This window comes from Lycorma delicatula, chromosome 5 (assembly GCF_047948215.1).
Source record: "Lycorma delicatula isolate Av1 chromosome 5, ASM4794821v1, whole genome shotgun sequence".
In the NCBI taxonomy this organism is placed as follows: Eukaryota; Metazoa; Arthropoda; class Insecta; order Hemiptera; family Fulgoridae; genus Lycorma; species Lycorma delicatula.
The window spans coordinates 81,385,370-81,413,125 of NC_134459.1; the positions used below are offsets into that span (position 1 = coordinate 81,385,370).

General features: G+C 29.1%; 1 protein-coding gene across 5 annotated transcripts in view; it reads left to right on the plus strand.

Annotated features, from left to right (window-relative positions):
• The window catches only part of pug (pug C-1-tetrahydrofolate synthase, cytoplasmic), a 70,627-nt gene that overhangs the window by 40,047 nt on the left and 2,824 nt on the right, over positions 1-27,756 (plus strand). For all 5 annotated transcript variants that reach the window (XM_075366486.1, XM_075366485.1, XM_075366488.1 and 2 more), the window contains exons 9-16: positions 10,572-10,745; positions 14,594-14,730; positions 16,284-16,616; positions 21,629-21,846; positions 22,805-23,015; positions 24,284-24,432; positions 24,561-24,664; positions 25,710-25,868. In XM_075366486.1, the coding sequence (XP_075222601.1) occupies positions 10,572-10,745; positions 14,594-14,730; positions 16,284-16,616; positions 21,629-21,846; positions 22,805-23,015; positions 24,284-24,432; positions 24,561-24,664; positions 25,710-25,868 (1,485 nt within the window). The remainder of the gene's footprint in view (positions 1-10,571; positions 10,746-14,593; positions 14,731-16,283; positions 16,617-21,628; positions 21,847-22,804; positions 23,016-24,283; positions 24,433-24,560; positions 24,665-25,709; positions 25,869-27,756) is intronic.

The window sequence follows — 27,756 nt, forward strand, 5'->3', positions numbered from 1 at the left end:
CTATATCTCCAAAATAGTTGATTTTTTGTGTACGTATTTATTAAGCTAACTGATATCATATGTTCTATCTAAATTTTTAAGAACAGATCAATTTTATTTTTTTGCATCTTGCCCTGATTATTTGGGCTTAGGTAAAATTCTATAAAATTCTCCAAATATAGTTAATGGATTTTGAAGACAGTTTTTTTTTTTTTACTGATCTTCTAATTTTTTTTCAGTGGACACATCACAGCCTTGAAATTTTTCATCTGATTCATTATTCTGTTTATCATTTCAACTATTTATGTTATACTCATTTTAGCCGCTGTTTATTTTTTTTCTTTGAGAATATGTTAGGAGATAATTTTCTATTAGCCTTAATGGATACAATTTGATCACAGTGCATTATGTGTTTTGTAACAATTCCAAAATAAACCTGACTTTTTTTTTATTGGAATATCTTATTTAAATTGACCCTACTTTGGACATTAAATATAATACTACTATAATGTTGTCTTCCAAGAGCAGTTAAAATCTATCATAAATTGGATCCATGGTGGTTAAATAATATTCATCTTGTGTTCTGTATTATGTAATCTTGAGTTGATTTGTTCTGCTGATATAATTAAAATGAAAACTGCATGTAAAAGTATTAACTTTATTAAAAAAATTTAACTTTAAACTGGAAAATTAATGTTAGTGAATTACATTATATATGAATTTCCTGCTAAAAATTTTGTTTTAAAATCATCTGCAATAAAATAAAATTACAGTACCAAAAAAATAAAGACACAGTTAATTATTTATTTATAAATGTTTAAGTAGAAAAATTAATCAAAGTTAACAAATATTTCTGATAGTGACTAAGTTAACTATGTCCTGTGGGAGTGGTTTATATAAATCATTCCTCTTTTAAGTGAATAAAATGCAGAAGAGAAAATTTTTGATGGTCCATTGAATTTTGCTTTAGAACAGTTATAATCTTTATTCTTCTTGGATAGAAATTGAATGATATAGGTTACATCTCTTGAATATGATATACATGACCAGGCATCAGATTAAAGAGTGCTGTAAATAAGTTTTGCTTAATAGGTTTAACATTATTGTTGAATAAATGTTTAAAAAATATTTGCTATGATAGCCTGTATGAATATTATTTCTTTAGCAGAACAAATACTTTATAACTCCCAGAAATAGTTTTTTAAGAAAGTTTTGTTTGGGTATAACTGGATTTATGCATTTTGTGCATGTGCTGGATGGTTAAAGGAGGATTGACTGTTGTGTTCATTAGCCACTAAAAAATTAAAATAATTTGTAGGGAAACTGGACTACAGCATGCACAGAATTCCTTATCTTAAGTGATTTACAGGAACCTGTTTATTGAATTGAGCTCTGGTCATTGTTATTTTGATCTTACTTTACTTACATCCTTCATTTTTCAGAGTTCTGAGAGTGAAAAAATTGCAGAACTATCACATTGTATGAATGCCTGTTTGAATATGATAGTTACTATTATTTATAGTCCATTTGAAGAATTAGATTTTTTGGAGAAATAAAATTAAACATCTCCTTGTTGTATTTCATTTTTTTGTTTTGTCTTGAACATGTGTGTGTATACACTTAAGTTTTAATGGGGATTGAGATGGATGAAATGATGAAAGAAGTGCCCGACACTTAATGAGAATCAAATTTTATACTAGATGATGTAGAAGTCAGTGGGATAACCGCTAAACTGACAAGCGGGACAAACTTATTTCTTTTGTTTATTTTCTAGAGCGATAATATTTATAATTGGAAACAGCCCTATTTCATAAGCTGTTTATTATTTTCCTTTAACAAAAATGTAAGATATATACTTAGTAATTAGTAATATATTGTAAAGAGTTTTGATTACATTCAGTTAAATTAAATCAATTGTCGCTGATACCATTTTTCTGTATGTTACCAAACATAATTTATGATAAGGTATAACTATAGCCAATTGCCTTTTGTATTTATGGTAGATTCTAATCTTGTAATAACTCTTATTTGTATATATGGTTTGATTATAGTATTTTTGGTAGTGTAGAAGCCCATAATTATCCTCTTTCATGTAAAGTTTCATCCCTTATTTTGATAATTTTCAATCTAATACCCAAAATTGGCTCATAAAAAACTGCTTGAAAATTCAGGCCAAGAATTTTCTGAATGTTCCTTGTAAATGTATATTATAATAATATATGCGATGTGGTTAAAAAATTATGGATAATAATTTTTGCAAGTAGGCTAATATATGTAAATGCAGGTAGGATTAAAGGTGAATGTAACTTAAAAAAAAATGTGCTGTTAAATTGTATTAAAAAAGAGGCAAAGCGAATCATTAAATGTGTAAACATTTTAGTAAAAATAGGTTAACTGCATATATGTAGAGAAATATTAAATGATTTGAGAATAAAGTAATATCTTATGATAATAAGTACGGAACAAGACAGCAAATCAAATACTGTATTTATTCGAGTACCCCCCCACTGATGAATAAGCCCCGCACTTCGATTATCCGGATCGAAAAAAAAAAAATCAAGTATATACTGGTATTTTAAAGTGCAACAGATATGATAAAAAAATACAAAAATATTCAGAAAGTAAAGCATTTAATTCTTTCATTTAAATTACAATATTAATATTACATTAATAATTAATTACCATAGTTCAGAATCAGTAGGCCAGTAAAACGAAAAGAAAGTATCATGTTAAAAGGATCATTTCAATACACTTTTTAATATGTTCATTAGATTTCTGCATTTTTTTAAAACTTCTGATTACTAATTCCGTGGAAGTACTGTCCCAAGCATCTTTTATCCAAACACAAGTCTGGTTAAAATCTGTGAGTTTGATTCTTCCGGTAGGCGTGAAAAAGAAATTTTCATCAACCATCCCTTTTACTGTACACTTGTCTTAATGCAGATTTGAACGGTTCATTAATGCAGAAATCTAGGTGTTGCAATAGAGATGTCAATCCATCTGGAATTATTATTTGGTCTGTCATACCAGTTTTTATAATGTCTTTCACTTTTTCAATCGTATGCCCCCGATAACTATCCATTACAAGCATACCGGTATTTTTTTTAAGTAAATCTCCTGATCGCTTTTGCCGTACACACCTGATCCAATCTAAAATTAAGGTTTCGTCCATGTAACCTGATTCCTGTGCTCTGATAATAATTCCATTTACTTGTACGGTAGGAAGAGTTTTTCTTTTTTAAAAACAATGTACGGAGGTAATTTTGATCCAACAGAAGTAATGCAAAGCATACCACTACACCTTTGTTTTTCATTACCACCATTGCGAATCGTAACACTTTTTTCACCTTTTTTGTTTACGGTTTTGTCAAGGCATTTTAAAATATATGGAAATTTGATTAGCGTTTCCTATTTGAGACGACAAATAGCCTTTATCTTTTCTAAGATTTATTACGTATTTTTGAAAATGTAATATTTTTTGTTCATAAGCATCTGGAAGTCGTTGAGAAATGGTCGTTTTTCTTCATATTGACAAATCATTTCGTGCAAAAAATCATGTTATCCATCCACGGCTTGCTTTAAAGTCAACTTTAGTCAATGATTTAGCGATTTCACAAGCATTTGAGTGACACATTTCTGTCGTGACAGCATAACCGCATTTCCTTTTTTCCATAACAAAGTTATACAATTTTTTTTCTGTTCGTGTATTTTGGTTTTAAGGCACGAAAAGCCCTTTTATTACCATAGCCTTTCACCAGAAGTTGTTTCTTCTTACGCTAGTCTCGAATGCAGCTTTAATCTATGTCAAAATTTCTTCCTGCCACCCGATTTCCAATTTATTCAGCCTCTTTTATAACGCGCAGTTTCTCATTTACTGTAAAAGATTGTAGACACTGCCCTTTTGTACCCATTTTAATGCTGTAATTAAAATAAATCACCATATTAAACTTTACAAGATAAACTAAACAGATAAAATGCGCATAACCGTCAAGATATACAAACAGTACAACGACTATGGCGAATAGACAAGATGACGATGGGTAACTGATACTGTAACTGTAGTGTCATTAGAACTGGATGCAGCCTATACAGAATGAATCAGTTTTATAAAAATACTGTAACTTCGTTCCTATCGATAATAAGAACAGGATGTTAATAATTAAGGATGTATTCTGTATAAGCAGCATCCGGTATTGATAAACTAAAGCCTAATGTAACTATATTTATGTGATTGAATTTAGGTACTTAAGAAAATGTTTACTTTACATACATTATCCTGGCTAAAGGCTAAATTTCAAGTAAGCCTCGCACCTTAATTTTCCTCTCCAATTCCAAGAAAAAAAGTGTGGGGGTATTTGAATAAATACGGTAATTGATTTCACAGAAAAAGAAATGCCTATAAGCTAATGTAATTTTGAAATTATGCTTTGTGTGTTAGGAATTAGTTAAATTTGTGGCTGTATCCCTACCAGTTCATTTAATTTATGCTTATCTCTATCTTGTTTTATAATTTAAATAATTAATTTAATCCTGCCATGGTTGAATGATATTTTTTTTAACGTAGCATTGAATCAAGTTCTTTCTTAACTATTTAAAACTTTTTTATTGTTTAAACTTTAAATATAAAACAAATTTTCAGTTAAAGCATGTATCAAATGTTGGGAATGCATTGGATGCACAGCAGTTCCACAGTGTTTTCTATGTTAGAAGTTGACAAGATCTAGCTGTTTAGGTAAAGTTTAACGCTACTAATTCCTGGGTCTATCTTTCAATCATAATTTATTGTTTGATTCTCATTAATAATACATATGATCTGGCTAATTTCTTAGGTTGTATTACAACTACATGTAATTCTATTCCTTGATTAACAAGGGTCAAATCTACCTGTGGCTTCTGACTGACATAAAAAGCTTTATTTATTTTGAAGACATCCAGAATATTTGTAACTGATTTACTCTAAATATAAAGGTATGATGACATTAATGGATAGCTTTGTTGCATGATGGAATGATATATCTAAGTTTATAACACTATTTTTGTGCTATTATTTGTTTGTTATACAGTACATTATGTAATGGAAATCTGTATGGTGTGGATTTTTAACATTAAATTTGTATCATTAAAGTTAACTGTGTTAGGGTTTAATGTAAAATAACATTTTATGTTTTTTCTATGTTCTTATTTACAAGTAAACCTATTTTTACAATTTACATTTTTGTTTTATTTTTCTTTGCAGTTTTATAGTTTTTCTTATCCATCCAGTCCTAGAGTGGTTCCATTTTCCTTTCCTGCTTATTCTCAGTTGTAAAGTACACCTTTTATAGTAATCTATTAATATTATTTTAGAAAAATAATCATTCTTGTCATTTGTGGATATTAACATTTTTTGGGTAAGGTGATTTTATTAATTGTTTATAATTTATATTAATCTATTCGCTTATTTTGAAAGATTGCCCTAACCTGACAGTTTCAAATGAAAAACATAAAGAGATACACCCATACTTGTTTAAAAGTGCTGTTTTTTAGGATTCAGTATTAAATATTGCATTAGCACATGAAATACGAGGCATATTCATAAAGAAAGGGCCATCTGGTCATTAAGAAAAATTAACTTGTGAGAAAAGGTTTTTATGTTGTTTTAGTTTACTATATATCTATTTCACTTTTCCATATAATTGCCATTCAGTTCTAAGCACGTTTTGTAATGCTTCTTTAACTCCTTTGCATAGAAGTTTGCCACCTGGGAATTGAAACAGTTGACAACGGCAGTCTTGAGTTCCTCGTCACTTTCAAACCGTTGTCCACCAAGCCACTTTTTCAAGTGCAAGAAAAGGAAGTAGTTGCTAGATGCAAGGTTGGGACTATATGGAGGGTGGTCAAAAAGTTCCCAATCTTGTTCTCAAAAAAGTGTATCTTGAACTTCTTATTGGTTAAGGCAGGGATGTGAGGACATGTATAGTCATCAAGTAGGATTACACCGGATGACAGTTTCCCACGTCGTCAATTTTGGATTGCACGTCTCAGTTTAGTGAGCGTTTTGCTCACAATTACAGCTGACGTGTACTGACATGTCAGATGTAATTGTTGATTCATGTTACATGAAATCAATTAAAATGATTCCTTTTCTGTCTGAAAAAACAGTAGCCAACATTTTTCAACTCGAGTATGGAGATGCTTAAGTTTGTTCGGTTTTGGGGAACGTGAATGGTGCCACTGCATTGACTGTTGTTTCCATTCTGTGTTGGTATAGGATGTCCATGTCTTGTTGCCCGATCATCGGAAAACATAATCTAGAATCATCTGGAAAACAAATCATCTCCATCTTGTCGATAGCGGTCCAAAAACGCTAATTCACTGCATATTCTTTGCTTTTTGTGTTGGTTGGTGAGCATTTTCGGTACCCACCTTGCATACAATTTGTGATATCTGAGCTTTTCTGTGACAATTGTGTAGATAATTGTGCATCCAACATGCGGAAATTCATTGGCCAGAGCACTAATCATCAATCGCTGATCACATCATAGTTTTCAGTTCACTTGTTCAATGATTTCGTCGGCCTTAATAATGGCCCTACCACTCTGCTCTTTGACATGCACATTTGTACGACATTTTTAAAGTCTCAAAATCATTGTCTAACCTTTCCTTCACTCATTACTGTAGGTCCATACACTAGGCATAACTCCCGATAAATTTCAACAGCTGAAGATGCTTTTGCACACAAACATCGAATCACAGTGTACACTTCACAACTGGCAGGAGAAACGATTGTCACGGACATTGCGATCTGCATTCATTGGCAGACAAAAGACTACTGATTCAAAAAAACAACTGCAGTGGCTTTGTAAATAGCCAATAGATGGCTCTGCATGCATGAAACTGTGTTCAGACCTGCTAATGTTTAAATATAAGCTGATGGCCCTTACTTTATGAATATGCCTCGTATATATTTCCTGATATTTTTCCCTCAACATCAGTTATATCTACGTAAGTCCTTTAGTCTCTACACTACTCTTTTTCTTTTATGCAAATAATTTATATAGAGGTTATTTATTTTGTTGATAATGAAACTAAATGTAAATGGAGAAAATATTTTGTGTAACTTTATTTTTAAAGTAATTTTTTTCTAATATTAAATACAATTACTATTAAAGAAAATCTTTGGAATAAAAACACTATATAGCTTAATTGATATTTTATCCTAACCTATCAAAAAAGATACTTTAAATATAAAAAAACAATGTGCAGTAAGTATGTTTTGTATATTGGAATTTATAACCAATAAAAAACTGTTAGCAAGTATGTGATATATGAAAATAAAACATTGTAGTAAGGTGTACTAATTGAATAAAGGACATTCATGAGCAAGAAAGCTAATACTGTGTTTTAACTATTTTCCTGATTTTTTTCTATGATTGTATCTGTTGTGTATTATTTACTTATTATATATTAATATTACAAAGATTTTGAAATAATATTCTTTTTAAGAATAACTGAATCTAAGAACATTAGAAATGATACATCAAAATTTTTTCATTGCAGTGGAATATTAGGAAATAAGTGTTTTTGTTTGTTTACATATATTTTCATCTGTAAACATGAAGTATTTTTAAATTTGTTGGTATTTTAATTGTGTGTACTTCACTGATAATTACAAAAATAAAAATAGTCCTTAATGAATATTTATTGAGCATTTGTATATTTTACACTTTGAAATACAAGTGGTATTTAATATCTTTATTTAGTTGATAATGGTAACATTTCTTGAAATTTAAACCAATTATGTAAGTTAAGAAATTTGTGAATTTCATCCTTGTTTTTGAAAAAAAACATCAGATCATATTTAAACTTTTTTTCTGTCTTTTTTATGTATTTTCTATTGTATGTATGCTAACCTACCGTATTTTTTATGATTCCTATTAAAAGAGAAAAATGTAACCACAGAAAAACATTTGTTTCTTTGTATCCGTATATTATTATCATTTTTTTTTTGCCTCTTTGCTGTAAACCTTCTTTTCTGTAGGTATATTTTTTATCTGTACCTTTTGCCCTACTAAGTAGATGTGTATGTGTGAATGCTTTGTTTTGTGACTTCAAGGGGTACATTAATTTATTCTACACACTGCATCCAGTTTTTCTTGTGACTCAGTTATAAAGCACCTTTTTACAAAATGCAACTTTCAGAATTTCTTTCTTTAAAATTAATGATATTCATTGTAGTCACCACAGCCAGCCATGTGGTGAATGGAATAAAAGTGACTCTTATGGGCTGGATGTCACCAACATTTTTTTGATGTTAAACAGAATGTCTGGCTCTGTAAAGAAGGCAACAAGAACCCATTTCACTACTTATTTTCCCTGGTATGTCTGGCATAGGATGGTACTTATTTTGTAAATGGGTATGCTATTTTTGGGCATGTTTTGTGCTATGTCCCATGTCAGATCAACCTACACTGCTTGGACAGACATGAAAGAGACATAAAATTCCTTTTTATACCCTATTAACTTTTAATTTAATTAATTGTTTTTCTATTTATTTTTTATATTTTCTAGTCGATTTAAAAAAAAATTAATTATATTGAAGTGGAAACTGATTAATTTTAATTTTTATGGTAAGTGTAATTTGTTTAGAGTAATATATATTTTTTATAGATGTGAGTTATTTGTTTCAAGTTTACACTTTTAACCTAATGTAATTAATTAATCTTTATTCTAATTATCAATTGCTTGCAGATATTTATTATTTTCAGCATATTTTATTTATTGGTGCATGTGCTTTTTTCAAAATACAATATTGACACTTTCCATATATAGGCTTTCAGTGTACAGTTAACCCATGCCTGAAATTTGTTAAAATGTATTCATGATGTCAGGAATTGTATAAAAAATGAGAAAAATTAATATTGTTAACACCTTAATATTTTAAATCTCACTATTCAATTATTTTGCCTAGGAAATCCAAATGTTAAGTTGATGCTAATTTTTTTTTAAATGTAAATTATTTTTTATTATCAAGAATGAGTAAATTCTGGCTATTTGAAATTTCACCTGCCCAAAATCAATCCATTATATCAGTGACAGAAAATCTTGTTTCAGTAAGTACAAGGGTCTAAAGTAAAGACCACTGGGAAATTTCTCTCCTTAAGGTTGGCAAACGTGTTTCATTTATGGCCACGTTAGTAATGTACACACTGCATTTTTATCTGTAAGTTGTTGCATTGTAGTATCTTTGATTACGTGTATGTTATATTATAAAATGAATAGGAAAATTGATGATGCTGCCAACTGTGAAATACATGAATTCATATGTTTTTTAAATCATCAAAACATTAATCCAGCTGAAATTCATAGGCAGTTTTGTTGCTGTGTACAGTGATAATGTAATGAATGAAAGGAACGCCTGAAAATGGTGTATTTTACATGTTCGTGTGAAATGATGTGGTTTAGAAGTAAGAGAATTAATGTGCATGATTTAGAACGTACGGGGAGGCCCTTGATAATCAGAGACTTCTTGAAATGCATTGATGATGAAATCAGAAAAGACTGTTGCTCAACAATTTCTGAGCTTGCCCTTCTTTTTCCTGATGTTTCAAGAGCTGTTATTGGTCGCATTGTTCATGACCATTTAGGCTTCAGGAAGGTTTGTGCACGTTGGGTGCTGCACGTCTTAATGGAACATCACAAAAAAAATTTGAATGGCATCTGTTTTGGAATTTTTTATGCGCCACATAGAAAAAAGTGATGAGTTCCTTAATTCAATTGTTACCGGTGATGAAACATGGATTTTGTATTACACGCCAGAGAGAAAATGGCAATCAAGTGATTGGCATCATCCTCAATCACCAACCAGATCAACAAAGGTCAAGCCACAGCCGTTTGGATGCAAACTGATGGCCACAGTCTTTTGGAATTGGTTTCTCATACTGCTGATTGATTTCATGCCATGTGGAACGATTATAAATGCAGAAGCCTACTGCAAAACTCTAAGTAAGTTATGGCGTGTCATTCAAAATGACACGATGTGTCAATGGCGATGTGGGCGGCTGACTGATGACGTTGTCCTGCTGTTCAATAATGCAGGTCTGACACGTGATTTACTGAGAGCGCTTGCATGGAAATTTACAATCACCCACCATATAGTCCGGACTTAGCACCATCTGATTATCATTTGTTTGGGAAATTGAAAGAATTTTTGAGTGGTAAGCAATTCGTGGGTGACGATGAACTTAAAAATGCTGTTAAACAGTACTAAATAGACTGGCGGCAGAAGAATATGATGAAGGTATATTGAAGCTGGTGCATCGGTAAATGTCTTACTTCATGATAAATGTCTTACTTCATGTGGCCATTATATATAAAAGTAGTATAATATATATATATATATATATATATAGTTTAAGAGAAATAAAAAGAATTTATAAAGTTTTCAGAATAAATTTTTTTGTCTTTACTTTAGAGATAATCTCGTAATTTTGTTCACGATCAAAGAAAATAATGCATTTTTTTTATTAAAATATATTTCTAGTATTTATGTACTTTTTTAACATCTTCATTATAAGTATTGATCCAAAATTTAATATACTATTTTTGTTTAGTGACATTGCAGTTGCCAGATCACAAGATATTAAAGACATTTCTCTCCTTGGACGTGAAATTGGTTTATATCGTACAGAAATAGTTCCATATGGTAACTCAAAAGCAAAAGTATCATTAAGTGTTTTAAAAAGATTGCAAGCTCAACAGAATGGAAAATATGTAGTTGTTGCTGGGTAAGTTACAAATAATATTATTATTAAGTATTATAGAAATCATTTTTCACTTAAAGGACTAACTACCACTCATTAGGCTGTAAATAAATATTATGAAGTTTTCATGTTTTAAATGAGCTCTTAGATTTCTTTCACATTGATTAACGTTTGTTAGCAAAATTTTCCTTTAGGTAGAATCTCTTTTGAAATCTGTACTGCTGACCTTCATGCCAGAGTAGTATTTTCTGCCTTTTATTTGAAGATTCCAAGTTTCAATCCTAGTCAGGCATGTATTTGTCTATACTAAAAAATTATTATATTATAGGGAAAGCTCTAAGCTTGCCCATGGGAATGTGTGCATATGGTGAAAGCAAAATAATTCATATTAAATAAATAAAATATTATTTATGAAATATTTAATTAAATATTAGAATTTATAATTTGTTTGAATAGGTAATTTAAAATTGATTTATATTGAGTTCCTAGTGAAGATTTAGAGATGTAGCTTGAAAATGGTACTGAAAAAAGGAAAAGAAAAGGATTACTCTTATAAACTAAATTAGTGAACAAGATTTGAATAAAAATGTTAAAACAATTTAATTTTAATTAAGTAATAAGTTCTTTATCTATGTCCTTAGTCATATTGTTCATGTGCAAAATTAAATTAAAAAAGAACTTTAAAGCTTTAACTTAAATGAAGCTTCTGTTGGAAAATCCTCCCAATAGAAATCATCTTTCTTTCCTCTTTTGTAATAAAAATAATAATTGACCTATATTGTTTTCAACTGATCTGTTCATATAATGTAGCAGAGATCAACTGCATTGTGGTTATTGGTAATTTTTAACATGAAACTACTATTATATCTTATTTTGACAGTAAAGAACTATTTTGTTTAATTGAAATTTAAATTTGTTATATGCAAATTTTTCCAGATTTTATAAAAATATCTTTAAATAATTTTCTGTTCATAATTATAGTAATGTTTTTAACTGACCTACATTTTCTTTCTCTTTCTGTTTAACCTTTGAAACCACCATAAGGTATTACTTCAGAGGATGAATGAGAATATGTATGAATGTAAATGAAGTGTAGTCTTGTACAGTCTTAGGTCAACCATTCCTGAGATGTATGTGAACTGCCCTACCTAGGGCAGTTCTAAACACAACTGTAATTATGAAAAGAAAATTATTAGTTATTCTGCATATTAGTTTTAATTATTGGATTAATGAGCAATTGCTAGTCACATTACTTCAACAGCTACTGATAAAACATTTAATCAGTCAGGATCATGCCTCGACAAACTTTGCAGGTAGATTAATGAATTTTTTTTTATACATATCAAAGTATAATAATAAATAGTCTGTAATTTGCATTTTTCTTGATAAAATGAGGTAAATTTTTATTCAATTTTTCATTCTAAATTACTGTCACTTCAAGAAGGTGATTCAAGTAGTGTTACCGGCGCTTTCTGAGCTTATTCTTCTAGCAAAAATAATGAAAAAATTCATGTAAACGCTTCGTCAGCAAGTTATGGATAACGAAAGGTTTCGCTACCACATCTAGCAAAAAACAATCTTGTGTCATCATGAAACGCACCAGCACATTCGCCAGTCGCTGCAATGGCTAAAATAAATGAACTAAGTTCAAATTGCTTGCTCATCCAACTTATTTGCCAGATTTAGCATCCAGTGACTACCACTTATTTCCTAACCTCAAAAAATGACTGTGGACAACGTGCTGTAAATGGGTATTTTGAGGAGGTTGATGAATCACATTATAAAAATGGTATAACTAAATTAGAGCACCACTATGAAAAATGTATTAATATGTGAAGATTATACTTAAAAATTAAAACAAAAAACCCCCAAAAATGTTGTTTTCTTTATCAGGCTGGAAACTTATAAGTACGCCCTCATATGTTCTTTGTTACTGCTGTGAATTGTTGCCAATATACTGTAGTTTAATTTAGTGTGTGTTTGTTTTTATTGGTGTCATACAGCAATGCCGTTGCTATTTGCGACTCAAGTATATGCTGACATTGTATTTAACTTGGTGGTTGTGTGATGGAAATGCAACTGCTGTTGCTGCAGAATATCAAAGACGTTTTCCTAATCATAGAATTGCAAATCCTATAAAACAATCAGAATATTCCATACGCTATGAGAAATGAGTACACTTCCCAGCATTGTACTCGCCGTGGTTTGGAATTTCCCATTCTATGATGTAGAGAATACTTTATAACAACCTGTATCCTTACTATAATCAACAATTACAATATCTTCAACCAAGTGATCCTTCTCTTCGTTTGCACTATTGCAACTGGTTGAATATGAACTTCCAATTGCACAAATACATTTTATTTCATGTTATATTCAACAAACTCACTTGGACAGAAATCAATCCACACCCGACAGTAGAATGTAATTTCTAATATTGATTTAGCATTAACTTGTGGTATGGACTAGTTTACAATCAGCTAATTGAAATTCTCTCAGGATGTCTAAATTCTGACATTTACTTAGAATTCCTTAAGGAACAATTGCCACTACTATTAGAAGATATTTCACTAGCATCCAGCTGCTGTATTAACTAACTTTCAGCATGTTGGTGCGCTCCCCTTTTCTCACATGCCATATCAGCATACTTAAATGAGCAATTTTCAGAGTGATGGATTGGTTGCGGTGGGCCACACTACTGGCTATCAAGACCACCTGATCTAACACCATTAGATTTTTGCATGTGGGGTTGTATGAAAAGTATTGTATACAAGAGAAAAGTTCATATGTGAAGAGTTAGTTGCTAGTATTACAGATGCCACTGCATAAATTAAGGAAAGTTCTGCAGAATTGTGGAGATCAACACTAGCAATCTGAAAGCATGCAGCCAAATGTAATGATCTAGGACAGATTTTTGAAAATTTACTCTAAACTTTATTAAATGTATCAATTACATTTATATCTTTTTTAACATTGTGTCAATTGTATCTTAACTTCTTTATCTGTAGTTGATAACATTAAAAGTTGGTGTATAGTAAGTGTTAGTAATAAAACCAAATCTTTTGAACTTGTCTTTGTTTTTTGTTAGGCTATTTTACATCAATTTTCTCACACTTAAATTTTCTAAAAGTTTTAATAATAAATTTATGGATTTATTAGTCATTTAACAAAGTTTATTGTATTACAAATATAAAAAACATGTTTTTACAACAAACTTTTCAGTTTTTCATTTAATATTATGAAAACTAATGGAAATTCGGTTCTGGAATTCGTTTTATTCAATTTGTCATGTCAAAAACTGTAAGAAACCAAGTTTACCCCTTAATTTGGGATCCTAGAATTTCAGTGTGACCTATTTCACTCTTTGCCCAGGAATCGGGGCAAAATCTTTCGCTATCTGTAACTCACTAACAGAGTGTTTCTGGATCTATGTTTATATGATTTTTATTTTTATTTTTGCTAGTAGAATGAGCTCTCTGAGCTCATTCTACTAATGAGCTCAGAGAGCTCATAGAATGAGCTCACATAGAATGAGCTCTCTGAGCTCATTCTATGTGAATTACTCTATATATCATAATGTCATTTCAAGTATTTTGTAAGTGTTTCAGATTATTTTCATTTATCATCTAATTTGTACAGTCTTTTTAAATGTGCAGTTATATGTAAAAAGTTGCTTAGTGAACTAAAATAAAATAAATCCACTTGAGTTGAACATTTAGTAAATTTTCTAAGTATAGTGAAGGTGAAGACTTATGCATGAATTTTTTATTTTTTTACAATACTCTCATTAACTGTGTACAGGAAAAATAATGTTTGTATTGTAATAAACCTAACAAAACATAAAAAATAACTATTTTTGTATAATGTTTCAGAATAACACCAACTCCGCTTGGTGAAGGTAAGAGTACTACTACTTTGGGTCTTGTTCAAGCATTATCAGCCCATAAAAAAAAGAATTCTTTTGCTTGTGTCCGTCAACCTTCGCAAGGGCCTACATTTGGAATTAAAGGTAATCTATGTTTTATTTATTATCAGATAGTATGATTAGCAGTAAATCTTATGTAATCTTCATTAAATGATCATTGACATAGTACACATTGTCATTACTTATAACTGTTACATAATGGGCTTTCAGTCTACTAGAAATGTATTTTTTAATATGATTACAATGCTGATTAGTTGAGATTTTGTTCTTCCTAAAGTGAATGATTTTTTATTCAACAGTTTCAACAAATTTATTGCTGAAATTTGTCAAACTGTAATATTCCATTTAAATAAAATTAAAAACATAATCAAATTATCATGTTCAAATTTTACTTGTTCATTAATTATATTTATCTTAATTACTCTTAACTACACTCTTGGAAAGATTATCTAGTGTTATTTATTTATGCTAATAAGACTTAAAATTAGATAGTTTTTTAAAAAAATTATATGTGTTTGTGTTATAATTTAAAGGAATATAAAAATAATTTTTTGATTTTTAATGTAAATTTATTTGTTTACATTATTATATCTAAACTGATATTTATAAATAAATTGATAAATTTTGTTTAAAGATTAAATTACAAATTGGCTTTAAAGGTAATGATAAAATAATAAACCTAATTATAATGTCTGTAATAAAGCAGGAATTAATAAAATGGAATGTGGAAAGAAATATTATAAAAATACTGCATAAGAATGAAAAACAGAATAATAATAACACTGTGGAGGAATATTTATAAGCATATAAATAATAACAGTAAACAAAAATTTATTATGCTGATCAGATTACAGAAAATGGTCACATTCTAATAATAGAAAACATGCAAATATCAGAAATAAATTAGCAACAAGTCTCTTACTAATCAGAACATGAGAACAATCATGAACTAGAACTAATCATGAGAACAAACACCAAAGTAAACATATAATTAATGAGTGATAAAGGGTAATTTGACCATTATGATTGGATTAAGTAAATAATTATTTAAGTTTAAATTATAAGTTTTACATCTACCTGAGATTAACAGAAAAAAGTGAAAAGAAAATAAAACAAATTTATATTTAAAAATATACATTCAAATTTTTATACTAAAAGACTGTTATTATTTGTCATCAGATTGAAACAGAAACAAAATAGGTGATTTTGTATTTGTGAAAAATTTGCTAATATACTTCTTTATATAATTTTTTTTTATGAACCAGACATTTGTACTAAAGTACTTAACTTGGAGAAAGAAACAAAAGCAGTGTCAACAAAAAACAATTTTTGAAAGTAATTTAATTTTTTTTACGGGGTACAGTTTGTTAAACTATTATTATTATTTTAATAAACAAACAATAAGGAGATATAATCTTGTTACATTTCAACTTTGTCTGATTATTTACATGTGATAGGAAATATAAAATTAGGAGAGGTGTTGTGAATAATTTTGGTTAAATAAATATGCTTCATGAACTGGTGTTTATTTGGCATTGATGCTATTTTTTTTTTTACTATTGTATTTTTCTTAAATGGTTTTGCGAATGCCCTGAAATTTCTGTAATTTTTTATACCTGTGTTTTATTTAATTGTAGGTGGTGCAGCTGGTGGTGGATATTCACAAGTTGTTCCTATGGAAGAATTTAATTTACATTTAACCGGTGACATTCATGCAGTAACGGCTGCTAATAATCTGTTAGCAGCACAGCTGGACACTAGAATATTCCATGAATCAACACAGTCTGATGAAGCGCTTTACAATAGACTTGTTCCAAAAGTAAAAGGAAAACGTACTTTCTCTAAAGTACAGTTGAATCGTCTTACTAGACTTGGCATCAATAAAACTGATCCTGACTCCCTTACTGCTGAGGAATATAAGAAATTTGCTAGATTAGATATTGATCCAAATACTATATCATGGACTAGAGGTATAGCAGTTTGTTTTTTTTTTATTCTGAACTATAACGTATAATAATCATTTACTTATTAAAACTTTAAAGTGATTTAGAGCGTTCAGAACACTATAACAGTGTTAAGTTATCAAAAACATTGATTGGGGTCATTTTTATGGTTTTTTTGGGAGTGTGTAAATATTGGCAGATCTGAAATCAAAACCGACTATTTTTATTCTGAAACTTCTAAATTAGCAGTTTTATTTCATCCAAAAATATCCGTAGGTGTTATTCCTCCCTTCCCTTTTAACATTTTTTTTTACAGTTTCCGCTGAAATGTGTCTGCCATCTTTGGTGGCCATAAGTAATATATCATAAGCAATCGCTTCCAATTAATATAGCAGTAATTCTTTCAGAATTTTTTGTACAGCATCCAGTTACATTTATTACATTCTGTAATAAGGAATGAATTTACATATCTTTGAAAAGGTAGCAATTCTTTGTTAGAATATTAACAAAATTTTGGTTTTTATACATGTATATGAAATCTATATTTATTCTTTACTAAAAAAATGTTACAGAAATAAATAAAGTGATTGCCAAATAATAAAAATCATAGTATTATAAAAATTCTGTTATTTACTAGAAATTCCAAAAAAAGTAAATATACAATTCAGTGCAGTTATTGAATGACTCCCGTTTTGAAGTACCAAACTTTTTTTCTGATGATGAGCAAAATATTTTTGAAGAGGAATTTATATACTTAAGGGGGTTTTTTAAATGGGTATCAATTAGCATCACTGCTAGTAACTTCTCTGAAGGTAGTGCTTTGCAGTACTGCTGCCACTGTCTGTTAAGATAATATTAGCTTCAGGGCTAATTATCTCCCTAAAAGCTCCTGCAGAAAAAAGTTCTAATTATGTTCTAATTATGTTCTAATTAAGTTCAATTATGTGTACATTTCAATTTGTGCATGAAATAAAAAAGGGGCCTTACCTTTAGATTTATAAAACAAATAATAAAATGCTGAAAACTATTTAAAATAATGAAATTGTTAAGAAACACAGTTGTTTTTAAATGCTTTCTTATCTAATTATTATTACTGTTATTATTATTTGAATACTGATGCACACCTAATAGAATTAAATTTATGCCGCTGTTCATAGGTAAGAGATTCTTGTGTAGTTGCAGATAATCTTATAATAGGTTGACTTCATAACTTCCAGAACTGATGTTTTGTTGTTATATGTTTATTTTCTTGCTTTGTTTTCTTTTATTATGATGTCATTATATATTAGTATAAATTAATTGCAATTCCAGTCTTCTGTCTGATGGGTTCATTAAGCTCTCAGTTGTGATGTCTAATAAATTAGATTTTTGATTTCCATATATTCAGTTTGTGTTGGTTTCTTAGAGTTTACTTAATTGTGTTGTGTTATATCAAAGACATTTAAGAATAATTTGTTAATTTGTGTTTTTTTATAGGGTTATATGTTAAATATATTTTGTTTTTCGTAATTTTTCTGTGACTATCTTAAGAACGAGATGGAAACATACATCTTGTTCATAATACAACAAGATGGAAACACCTTCGTTTTCCGGTCAATATGGCTGTATAATTAAGATTGGTTTGAGAAATGTAATATACAATGTGTACAAATTTTTTCGAAAGCTATCTGACTTTGAATTCCATAGTGATTAAGGCTTTAATAAAATTCAAAAACTCACTGCCAAAGTATGCGGCGTTAGTTTGATGCTGGTACAAAGGATGTGTAGGATAGCTAAGGAGTGCGATAATGACAGTTAAATTCAATTTGAAATGCCATGGAAAAATAGGCCATGAAATGCAAATCTGTTACTGAACGATTTCAGTCGTCATGTATTGCACAGAATCGTATATCAGTAAGTATTACGATTGGAATGAAATGAAATTTCTACCGTTAAGAAGCTCAGAGAGGATATATGGGAAAAACTGAATGTAAATCTGTCATCTAGTACTATTTGTCGTATTTTTAAAATAATTGGCGTTTGTTATAAACAAATGAAATATGGTCAACATTTCTTCACGGAAAAATTTGATATTGCATTATTAAGAATTGAATTTTTAGATATTTAACAAAGTAAAAGCGTCAGGTGATGATCAACCCATATTTTACATAGATGAGACATGGATTAATGAAAATCATTTTCATAAATACATATGGCAAGATTTGAAGAAAAATGGAGGGACTAAAATACCCATCTGAAAAGGCAATCGTTTAATAGTGTGTCATGCAGGTTAAAACAGAATTCATTAAAGAAAGTAAATGAGTTTACTTTAGTTTAAAATAAATTGAAAGCTGGTTCAGATTATCATTCAGAAATGAACAGCAACAGTTTTAAAAATTGATTTACAAATGACTTTCTAAATTACTTACAAGAAGGGAGCGCAGTAATAATGGATAATGCAAGTTATCACTCCCAACAGTTGGAGAAAGCTGAAGTCTAACAGTGGCTTCAAGAAGTGATTGCTTGCAATGAACTGAAACTAAACAAGAGCTGTTGCATAAAATACTTCTGTATAAGAATGAACGTAAACTGTATGAAATTGATGCTATAGCCAATGAGAAAGGACATTTTGTTATTTGCCTACCGTCATATCACTGTCAGTATAATGCGATAGAACTTATATGAGCGCAAGTGAAAAAGAAAGTTTCTGATTAAATCAAACTTTAAAGTTGATAGAAGTTGAGAAATTTGAGGAAATTAAAAAACATTACAACAGGGACTGGAAAAAATTTGTTTTTTTTATACAGAAAAAAATATCGAAGAGGATTTTTGCAATGAAGTCATGTGAGATGAAGTAATAGAATAAATCTTCAGGAACCAGACTCTTGACAAAAATGATTTTAATACTTCAGCCAAGAAGAAGAAGAAGCCTTGGCGGAAGAAGAGGATGAAGCCTTGGCAGAATGGCCTCCAGATTGAGTACTATAAGTAATCACAAATAATTTTTTCTAACTTTGTATGATTTTAAGCTGAGGATCTTAACTTTATTTATTCAGACATCTATGAAAGGCAATATTAAACTAAGCCCGCATGTCACTGGTCTGTATAGCAACAAACAGGATGCACGCTCAACTAGTTGTAGCTATACTTTTTGAATGATTGTTTCATAATATTAAGTACTTTATTTACAAAATACCATCATCTTATTCAAATTGTTTCAAGGATTACAGCAGTGTGTTTTTCCATAAAATATTCATTGAAACTAAAGATAAGGTTGTCTCATAAAAAATGCTCTGCATGTTTAAATAAAGTAGTTTTGTGCTAAATTTTAATTATAATTATTGAGAAACAATCGTTTAATCCACCTCTAAAAGTAGAAAATTTTTATCTCGATCGGTTTTGATTTTATAGTAATTCCAAGTTGACGTTCTCAGAAAAAGGCAAAAAATCGTGAGTTTTCTAGTTTTCATGGTCCAAATTTTCAAATGAAAGATGGTAACTAAAATCGGCCAAATCCAGTTAGCTTAAAAATAATTGTTTTTATGCAATAGTTTAAATACAAGCGCTGCTGGCTTTCATGGCAACCACTATAATATTTATTTCAGTTATTATTAAAAAACATATTTCAGTATGAAGTAAAGCTACATTTATAAGTAAGCTATTATTATTTTCTTGAACTTATAAGTTCAAAAAATATATATAAAAATAAATAATTTAAAAAAAAGAGGAAAAGTATGTTAAAACTGAAAAAGTGTGTAATTTTTCTAGTTGCTTAAATTGAGATAAGAATATATGTTGTCAGAATAGCATAAAATATAACAAATAATAATTATTTTTTTGATACAGGTGTAATATAAAAGAACCTTTTAAAAAATTTATTGTAAAAGAATGGAAAGCCTGATTCAAAACTTGAGTTAATAGAAATTAACTTTTTTATGGTAATCATAAATGACTTGCAAAATCTGTTAATTTTATTCATAAAATACTAAAACGTAAAACATGTACAGTTACCCCTCTAAGCAGCTACACAAGATGACATTCTGTAATCAGTAGGTCCTGAAACAATATTGTGTGCAAGGGAGTTTGCTGACTGGTTAACATTTAGTTTCAGTTATTGAAATAATATATAATGTTAAAAAACAGTAACTAAATTTTATTCTTTTTATATTAGGATAGATAGTCTTTTTTTAAATTGGTGTATATGTTATGATTTAAAGGTTTAACAGTTTAAATAATTAAGGAAAGAAAGATGTACTGCTATAATACAGAAATAAATATTTTTAGGAGTTCAAAATTTTTCTTTGCCATTGAAAATTCTTTGTGAAAAACATCCAGTTGAGCAGTCTAAAATTGTTCTTGAAAAGATTTTCCCTAGGTTCTGGGCCCATGTGATTCATTCCTAAACTCACCAAAATGTGGGTTTCAAAGATACGGTCCCTTGTTGTTTATCTGTAGAGTTTTAAGGTTGGTAATATTTTTTTTTTTATTATATATTAATGTTTCAACAACCTAGGATATTCTAATATTCTACAGTACATAACAGGCGATTGTGTATTATCATACTACTATATTATACGAACCTAAAAATGTTATAAAACATTAAATGTTAAAGGATTTTAATTAAACATTGTGCATAGTTTTCAGTGCCAGTAATTAAGATTATCTTAGTTTAAACACAGCTCATAAATGTATTATCTTCAAGATTAGTGTTGTTATACTACAACTACCCAGACATCTTCATACAGCCAATTGTGATGTATTTTTCTTTAAAAATTTTGCTGGTGATTACTATCATTATATTGGTTTCACTTGCTTTCTATCATAATAGGTTTTCTTAAATGAAATAAAATGATCAGAATAATCTTTTGACATGTCTATTGACTATTTGTCTATTGACTTTAAAATAAACTATTCCTGTCATTAACATTTTAAATTTGACACTAATGTATGTGATGAAAGAAAACCATATATAATAAATATTAGCCTAATTATAAAATATTGTTATTAGTATAATATATAATAAATATAATATTATTCATAAATATAAAATATTGTTTCAGTAATGGATATAAATGACAGATATTTGAGAAAAATCACAATTGGTCAGTCGCCCACTGAAAAGGGTCTTACAAGAGAGACGAGTTTCAGTATATCAGTAGCAAGTGAAATCATGGCAGTTTTGGCATTAGCAAATGATTTGGCTGATATGAAAAAGCGCTTAGGAGAAATGGTTGTTGCTATGGACAAATCTGGAAAGCCTGTTACAGCTGATGATCTGGTAAAGTTAATTTTTTTATTATTTAAAAAAAAATATTTAGCTGGGCATGAGTCATTATTCAGTTGCATGATCATCTGTTGTAATGTGATGATTTTATAAAATATGTGTTGTGAATTTTAATTTTGTTATGATCCATTTCTCTGATTTTGTATATGTTCTTATGTAGAGTAAACTGATAGGAATTTTTCATGAATGTGGTATTTTTCAATTAGTCAAGTTATTTTTCACTTCTTTATTCTGTTGTATTGTGATTTTCACATTCAACTACTAAAAGTGTGTATAAGGTGTAATTTTCACGCATTATATGTTTTTGGCTTTGGATATTGCTTCGTAAGCACTTGAGACATGCACAATTTTATTTGTGATGTACACATCATCCTGCTTGACTACTGTTCTGTGTGAGACTAATTTAATTCAGATTACATGAAATTAAGTTATTAGCAAAACTTATTTTATTCAAGAATGGTGTTTTAATTTTACTTGCATATCCTCTGCATGTAAATTGGTTGAATGCACAATAGAAGCTTCTTGAGAGCAGAAGGATTGATTAAAACAGTGCTAAAAGGATCAGTAGAAAGTGAAAAAAGAGAGGCTGGAAACACATTAAAATTGTAAATGACTTAAAAGGAAAGACGAGGAACTAAAGGTTAGCTTAAAATAGAGGAAAATGGAGATAGACTTGTTTCTGGTTTATATGATGATAATTCCCTTTTATAAATTTTGAATACTGTTGTTAGGAATTATGTTTGTATAATTTTTTTTTATGAAAAAAATCATGTTTTTATAAGTTACTCCTAAGCATAGCGAAATTCTCGTTTATAATTAGCAGAGTGTATATAAATAAGGTGTATAATATATAAGATGTGATGAGTACAAATGATCAAAATTCATTGGTAAATAGAAATTTAAACTGTAAGATTCATGCTTATTAATTGATATATGTATATTGTTTACCTAGGGAATGACTGGTGCAATGACAGTCTTATTGAAAGACTCGATACAACCAACTTTGATGCAATCTCTTGAAGGTACTCCGGTATTAGTTCATGCTGGACCATTTGCTAACATAGCTCATGGTTGTTCCTCTATTATTGCTGATGCTGTTGGTTTAAAATTAGTTGGACCAGAAGGTTATGTAGTAACTGAAGCAGGATTTGGATCTGATATTGGTAACATTCTCTCATAAATATGTGTTGTAGTTTTAGATAATTATATTAATATTGCAAGATGGTGCTTTTATGTGAATTTATATATAATTCATTCCGTTTTAAAAATGTTAAAGGCAGAAAAATTATATGGGTACATTAAATTAACCTGAACATTGTTCATAAGTCTGTATTTAAAGGTCTGTATAGGATTCTTCTGTCTGACATCTGTTTTTTTTTCAGATGCTTTTATTAGATGAAAATAGGATATGAATCGTAAAGTAACAGGTAGACTTTTGGAACTTAGTTTTTCTATATTCTTTTTTCAACAATTGATTACATCATACACCAACTGAGTGTTATCAGCCAGTTTTATTGTTCAGTTTCTGGCTTCTTATTCATCTGGTCCTGAATTTGATTCAGAGCAAGTGTGTGGTATTTTTTTCATTTCACCTTCATAAATAATGATCTATGTAACTGGCTGGATGTGTACCTTCTGTGGAAACTTTTTATCATGAAATTCTGTTCATCTTTTTTCCATAAAAATATTTGTGTACTGGCTTTTTGTATAAAATATTTCATTGCAAGTTTTCAGACATAATTTTAAGACATTTTTTCATTCTTCTTTTTTGTATTGAGCATCTTTAAGTTTATTTTCATGAAAATTATTAAAAATGTAATTTCCTATATGTTTTTGGCCCATTGAAGTTTTCAATTTGAAGTAGTTGTTTGGGGCATCATTTAGAAAATGTCACAAGATGTCATAGCCATGCTTTTATTTGTAAGAGCTGATATAATTATTAGGTAGGCATATTTTTGTTTCAGAAGATTGTTTTAGCATAGAAAATACATTTTTTGTTGCAATAAGTCAAAGTTTTCTACCTTTAAAAACTATTGTTTTAAATCCACATTCTTATCTATATATCTGTATATTGTATGCAGTTATATAAAAAGCATTATTGTATATTTGTTATCTATGCATCTGGCAACTTCAGATAGGTAACTGAATCATTTTCAGATGGTAAGGGCCTTTTTTCTCTTGCTCTCTTGAAGAAAAGATTTTCCGGGTTTTTCAAATTTACCTGTGAAATATATATGTTATTAGTTGTATATTAAAATGATTTATGAAAAACCTTGTTGAATGGATCCAAAAATCTGTATTAGCAATTGATATTGGCTACCTTTATATGAACTTCAAACATATCTTTCTTCATATCAACTATAGATGTCTATTTTAATGAAATTTATTACCAGATAAATAATAACTTCATTTATTATTATTTTTTTTTTAGGAATGGAGAAATTTTTCAACATCAAATGTCGTGCATCTGGTCTTGTACCAAACGCAGTTGTTCTCGTTGCTACTGTAAGGGCTTTAAAAATGCATGGTGGTGGACCCCCAGTTACACCTGGTCAACCTCTAAAAATAGAATATTCTGAGGTGAGATTTTATAAAGTTTTTTGGACTCGGTATTTGTTTTTGTACATTTGTTTTGTGTATTTCTTTTAAATGGAACACAATTTAACACATTTGTAGTAATCTTGTGTTTTTGTATGTTGTTTTTCTAGGAAAATTTAGAACTTGTAAAAAATGGTATTCCAAATCTCTTAAAACACATCAGTAATGGAAAAAAACATGGTGTTCCAGTTGTTGTTGCAATTAACAAATTTCAGTAAGTTAAATTTATGCTTTACTTTTTATGAGTTTTGAATGAATTATTTTGCTATGAATTTTAATAATGATTATTATTTTTGTTTATCATAAACCTTGGCAAATTGTAAATTAAGCATAAGGTTTATTTTATACATTTACACAATATTATATAGTTTGGCTACTGAAATAAGACACTGACCTTGAGTTGTTAAAAAATTGTAATTGACAACTACAAAAAAATGTTATAACAAATTATATTTAACAGCAAAAATTGTATATACTTAAATGATATATTTGTTTAGAAACAGAAAATTGTATATAATGAAACATTGTTTTTATGTTGCATATAAAATTTAAAAAAATATTATTTATAATAAATTTATTTAGTTATTAGAACTATGATTCTTAATGCTTTGTTTATTTTAATTCTTATTTTTAGAATTATGTTGTTTAAATTGATTTTTTTACCCAATCTTTCCCATCTATTTTCAGCAATTTAAATTAATAAATATTGATTCTTTTGAATCTGTTATGAAAATATTGTCAAAAAATTATTTTGGAACCATAACTGCAGATAGGATTAAAGTAATTACTTCACCAAAGTAATTACTGAAACAAATAAATTTGATTTTGATTCACATAATATCCTTTTATAGACAAGATATGTAGATGGCATTTTAGTAAATTAAATTTGTGTAATGATAAAATTTACATTAGAATATAACAGTGATAGACCAATATTTTTTGGGTATAAAAATAAACATTAATGAACATAATCTGATGATTAGAAAATTATCATGTTGTAATATCACTTGTCATAAAAACTAAACTCATATTATCCTTTCACATGAAGTGGGATGTGTGTCATAGCATATTATACATAATTTATTTATTTTATTTAATATTATTATTGTATTGATAGAACATTACTAAGTGAATGATAAAAAATCTGGGCTAGAGAAAAGATAATGTCTCATAGATGAAAAGTTCTGATCTATTGGTTTGTTAAGTGGTTCAGTTATGTACATTATTGAATTATATATTTATTAGCAGTATAATTTCAGGACAGATACAGAAAATGAGTTGCAACTTATTAAAGAAGCTTGCCTTCAAAATGGAGCAGATGGAGCAGTTGTTTGCAATCATTGGTCTAAAGGTGGTGCAGGTGCTGTTGAATTAGCTGATGCAGTTATTGCTGCATGTAATAAGCCAAATTCATTCAGGTACTTACTATTAATATAGTTTATCTTTATTATGTTTTATTTATTAATAATGATATAAATCTATGATTAAATTATGAATTTAAAAGATATTGGTATAGGTCAGTAATTTTCAATCTTTTTAGCTCCACGACCTCCAAAAAGTAAAAAAAGATATATAATGAATATTTCACAACCCCAACCCCAACCCAATGAAACCTAGTTAAAACTATTTAGTTGCTTTGATAGCGATGGGCAAGAACCTGCAGTTTATAAACATGAGCAATTTACAGGTTCCAACGTGATGTATATATGCTTCTTGTAATTTGGTCTGCTTGTGTACAATATTTGCTATGAGAGCATCATCTTCGAACATGCATATGATACATTTGAGCACATTATTCTCTCAGCAGTATAAAAGAGGCATAAGGGACTGCAAAACATCAGTTTAGTCTCATATGCAAATTGTGTGTCTGTTGCCTTTATTTTAACCCTTCACAGGCGGCAATGTTTTATGGCTGTGAGGAATACATTTAAAAAAAAAAATGTTCATGCAAAAACTATTTAAAGTAATTTAAAAACATGCATTCATGCATAAAAACAATATATACCTTGTGTTTTTTTTTAACTCTGTCACTAATCTTGTTAAGGAACACTGTTTAATTATGAGCACACTAGAATTTGCAAACAATAGGTGATGATTTTGGTGATGAATTGACTTCTTTTCATGTAAAAGATACTGAATAATAACAGTAACAGTATAAAAATGATGGGTACTGAATCCATTTGATGAAAACATTGCAACTTCTAAAATGTTAAGACAGTTCACATCTGAAGATTTAGATACTTTTGGCTTACTCAATAATGTGAATATGGAAATTTAGTCACAGAAGTATAGAAATATAACCCCTTTCGCCACATCTTTTCTCTGTGAAAAGGGTTTTTCGTCTATGGTTGCATTAAAAACTAAATATAGGAATCGTCTTTTATCACTTTTAAAATGGTATGCTTTTATATGTTTTTAACATAGATCCACATTGGAGAAATATTTAAATGAAAGACAAATGCAACCATCTCATTAATTTATTCTATTTACTTGCGTACTTATAAATTTACATTATATATTTATAATAAATGATTTTTTTTCGTAAAATGATTCATTTGTTTACATGTAAAGTTGTAGACTAATTTTGCAACCTCCAGGTTGAGAAATACTGATGTAGGGTTTTGCATAATTTTCCATTTCAGATTATATGTCTTGTAATGTTTTTAATTTTTCAATAAAAACTGATTTATTTCTTGTTTAAAAAATGCAATTATTAATATTTATATTTTAGAAAGACTAAGAGACTCAGTTTTACCTGTCAAATTAATTTTGCCACAGCTAGATAGGAAAACAAGTCCCTGGCACTTCATCAAGCCAGTGTCTCATTCCAGATTACCCAAGGATGCACTCACTGGCTCTGCAAAACTTCATCATATGAGCATGGAAATGGAGAGGTCCTTACCTAGACCTCAGAACTGAAACTAAAGAGATCAAATTTAAGAAAAATGTGTGAATGGCAAAGAGGAATTTTATTGTGAAACAATCTTACCTAAAAGTTAGCTCAAAACCTCTTTCATTTAGTTAATGCTCACCATGCCCACCGTCCCTTAGATCAGCACATTTTTATCATGGATAGGGAGCATCATGTCAGTGTTAAAAAAATTGTTTTTAAGTTTGCTATATAAATATGTACTGCAACAAAATTTATTTTCTTCCTAAACACTTACCCTCAAGTTTTTTCTTACCAACACCCTTGTCCATCCTTGGAATTTGTGATTTGCAATATTATGGAAATGGTTAACCAGAACCCATTCTTGGGTCTGATAATTTGTATTGAAATATTTTCAAGTTTTTTGGTGTACATTG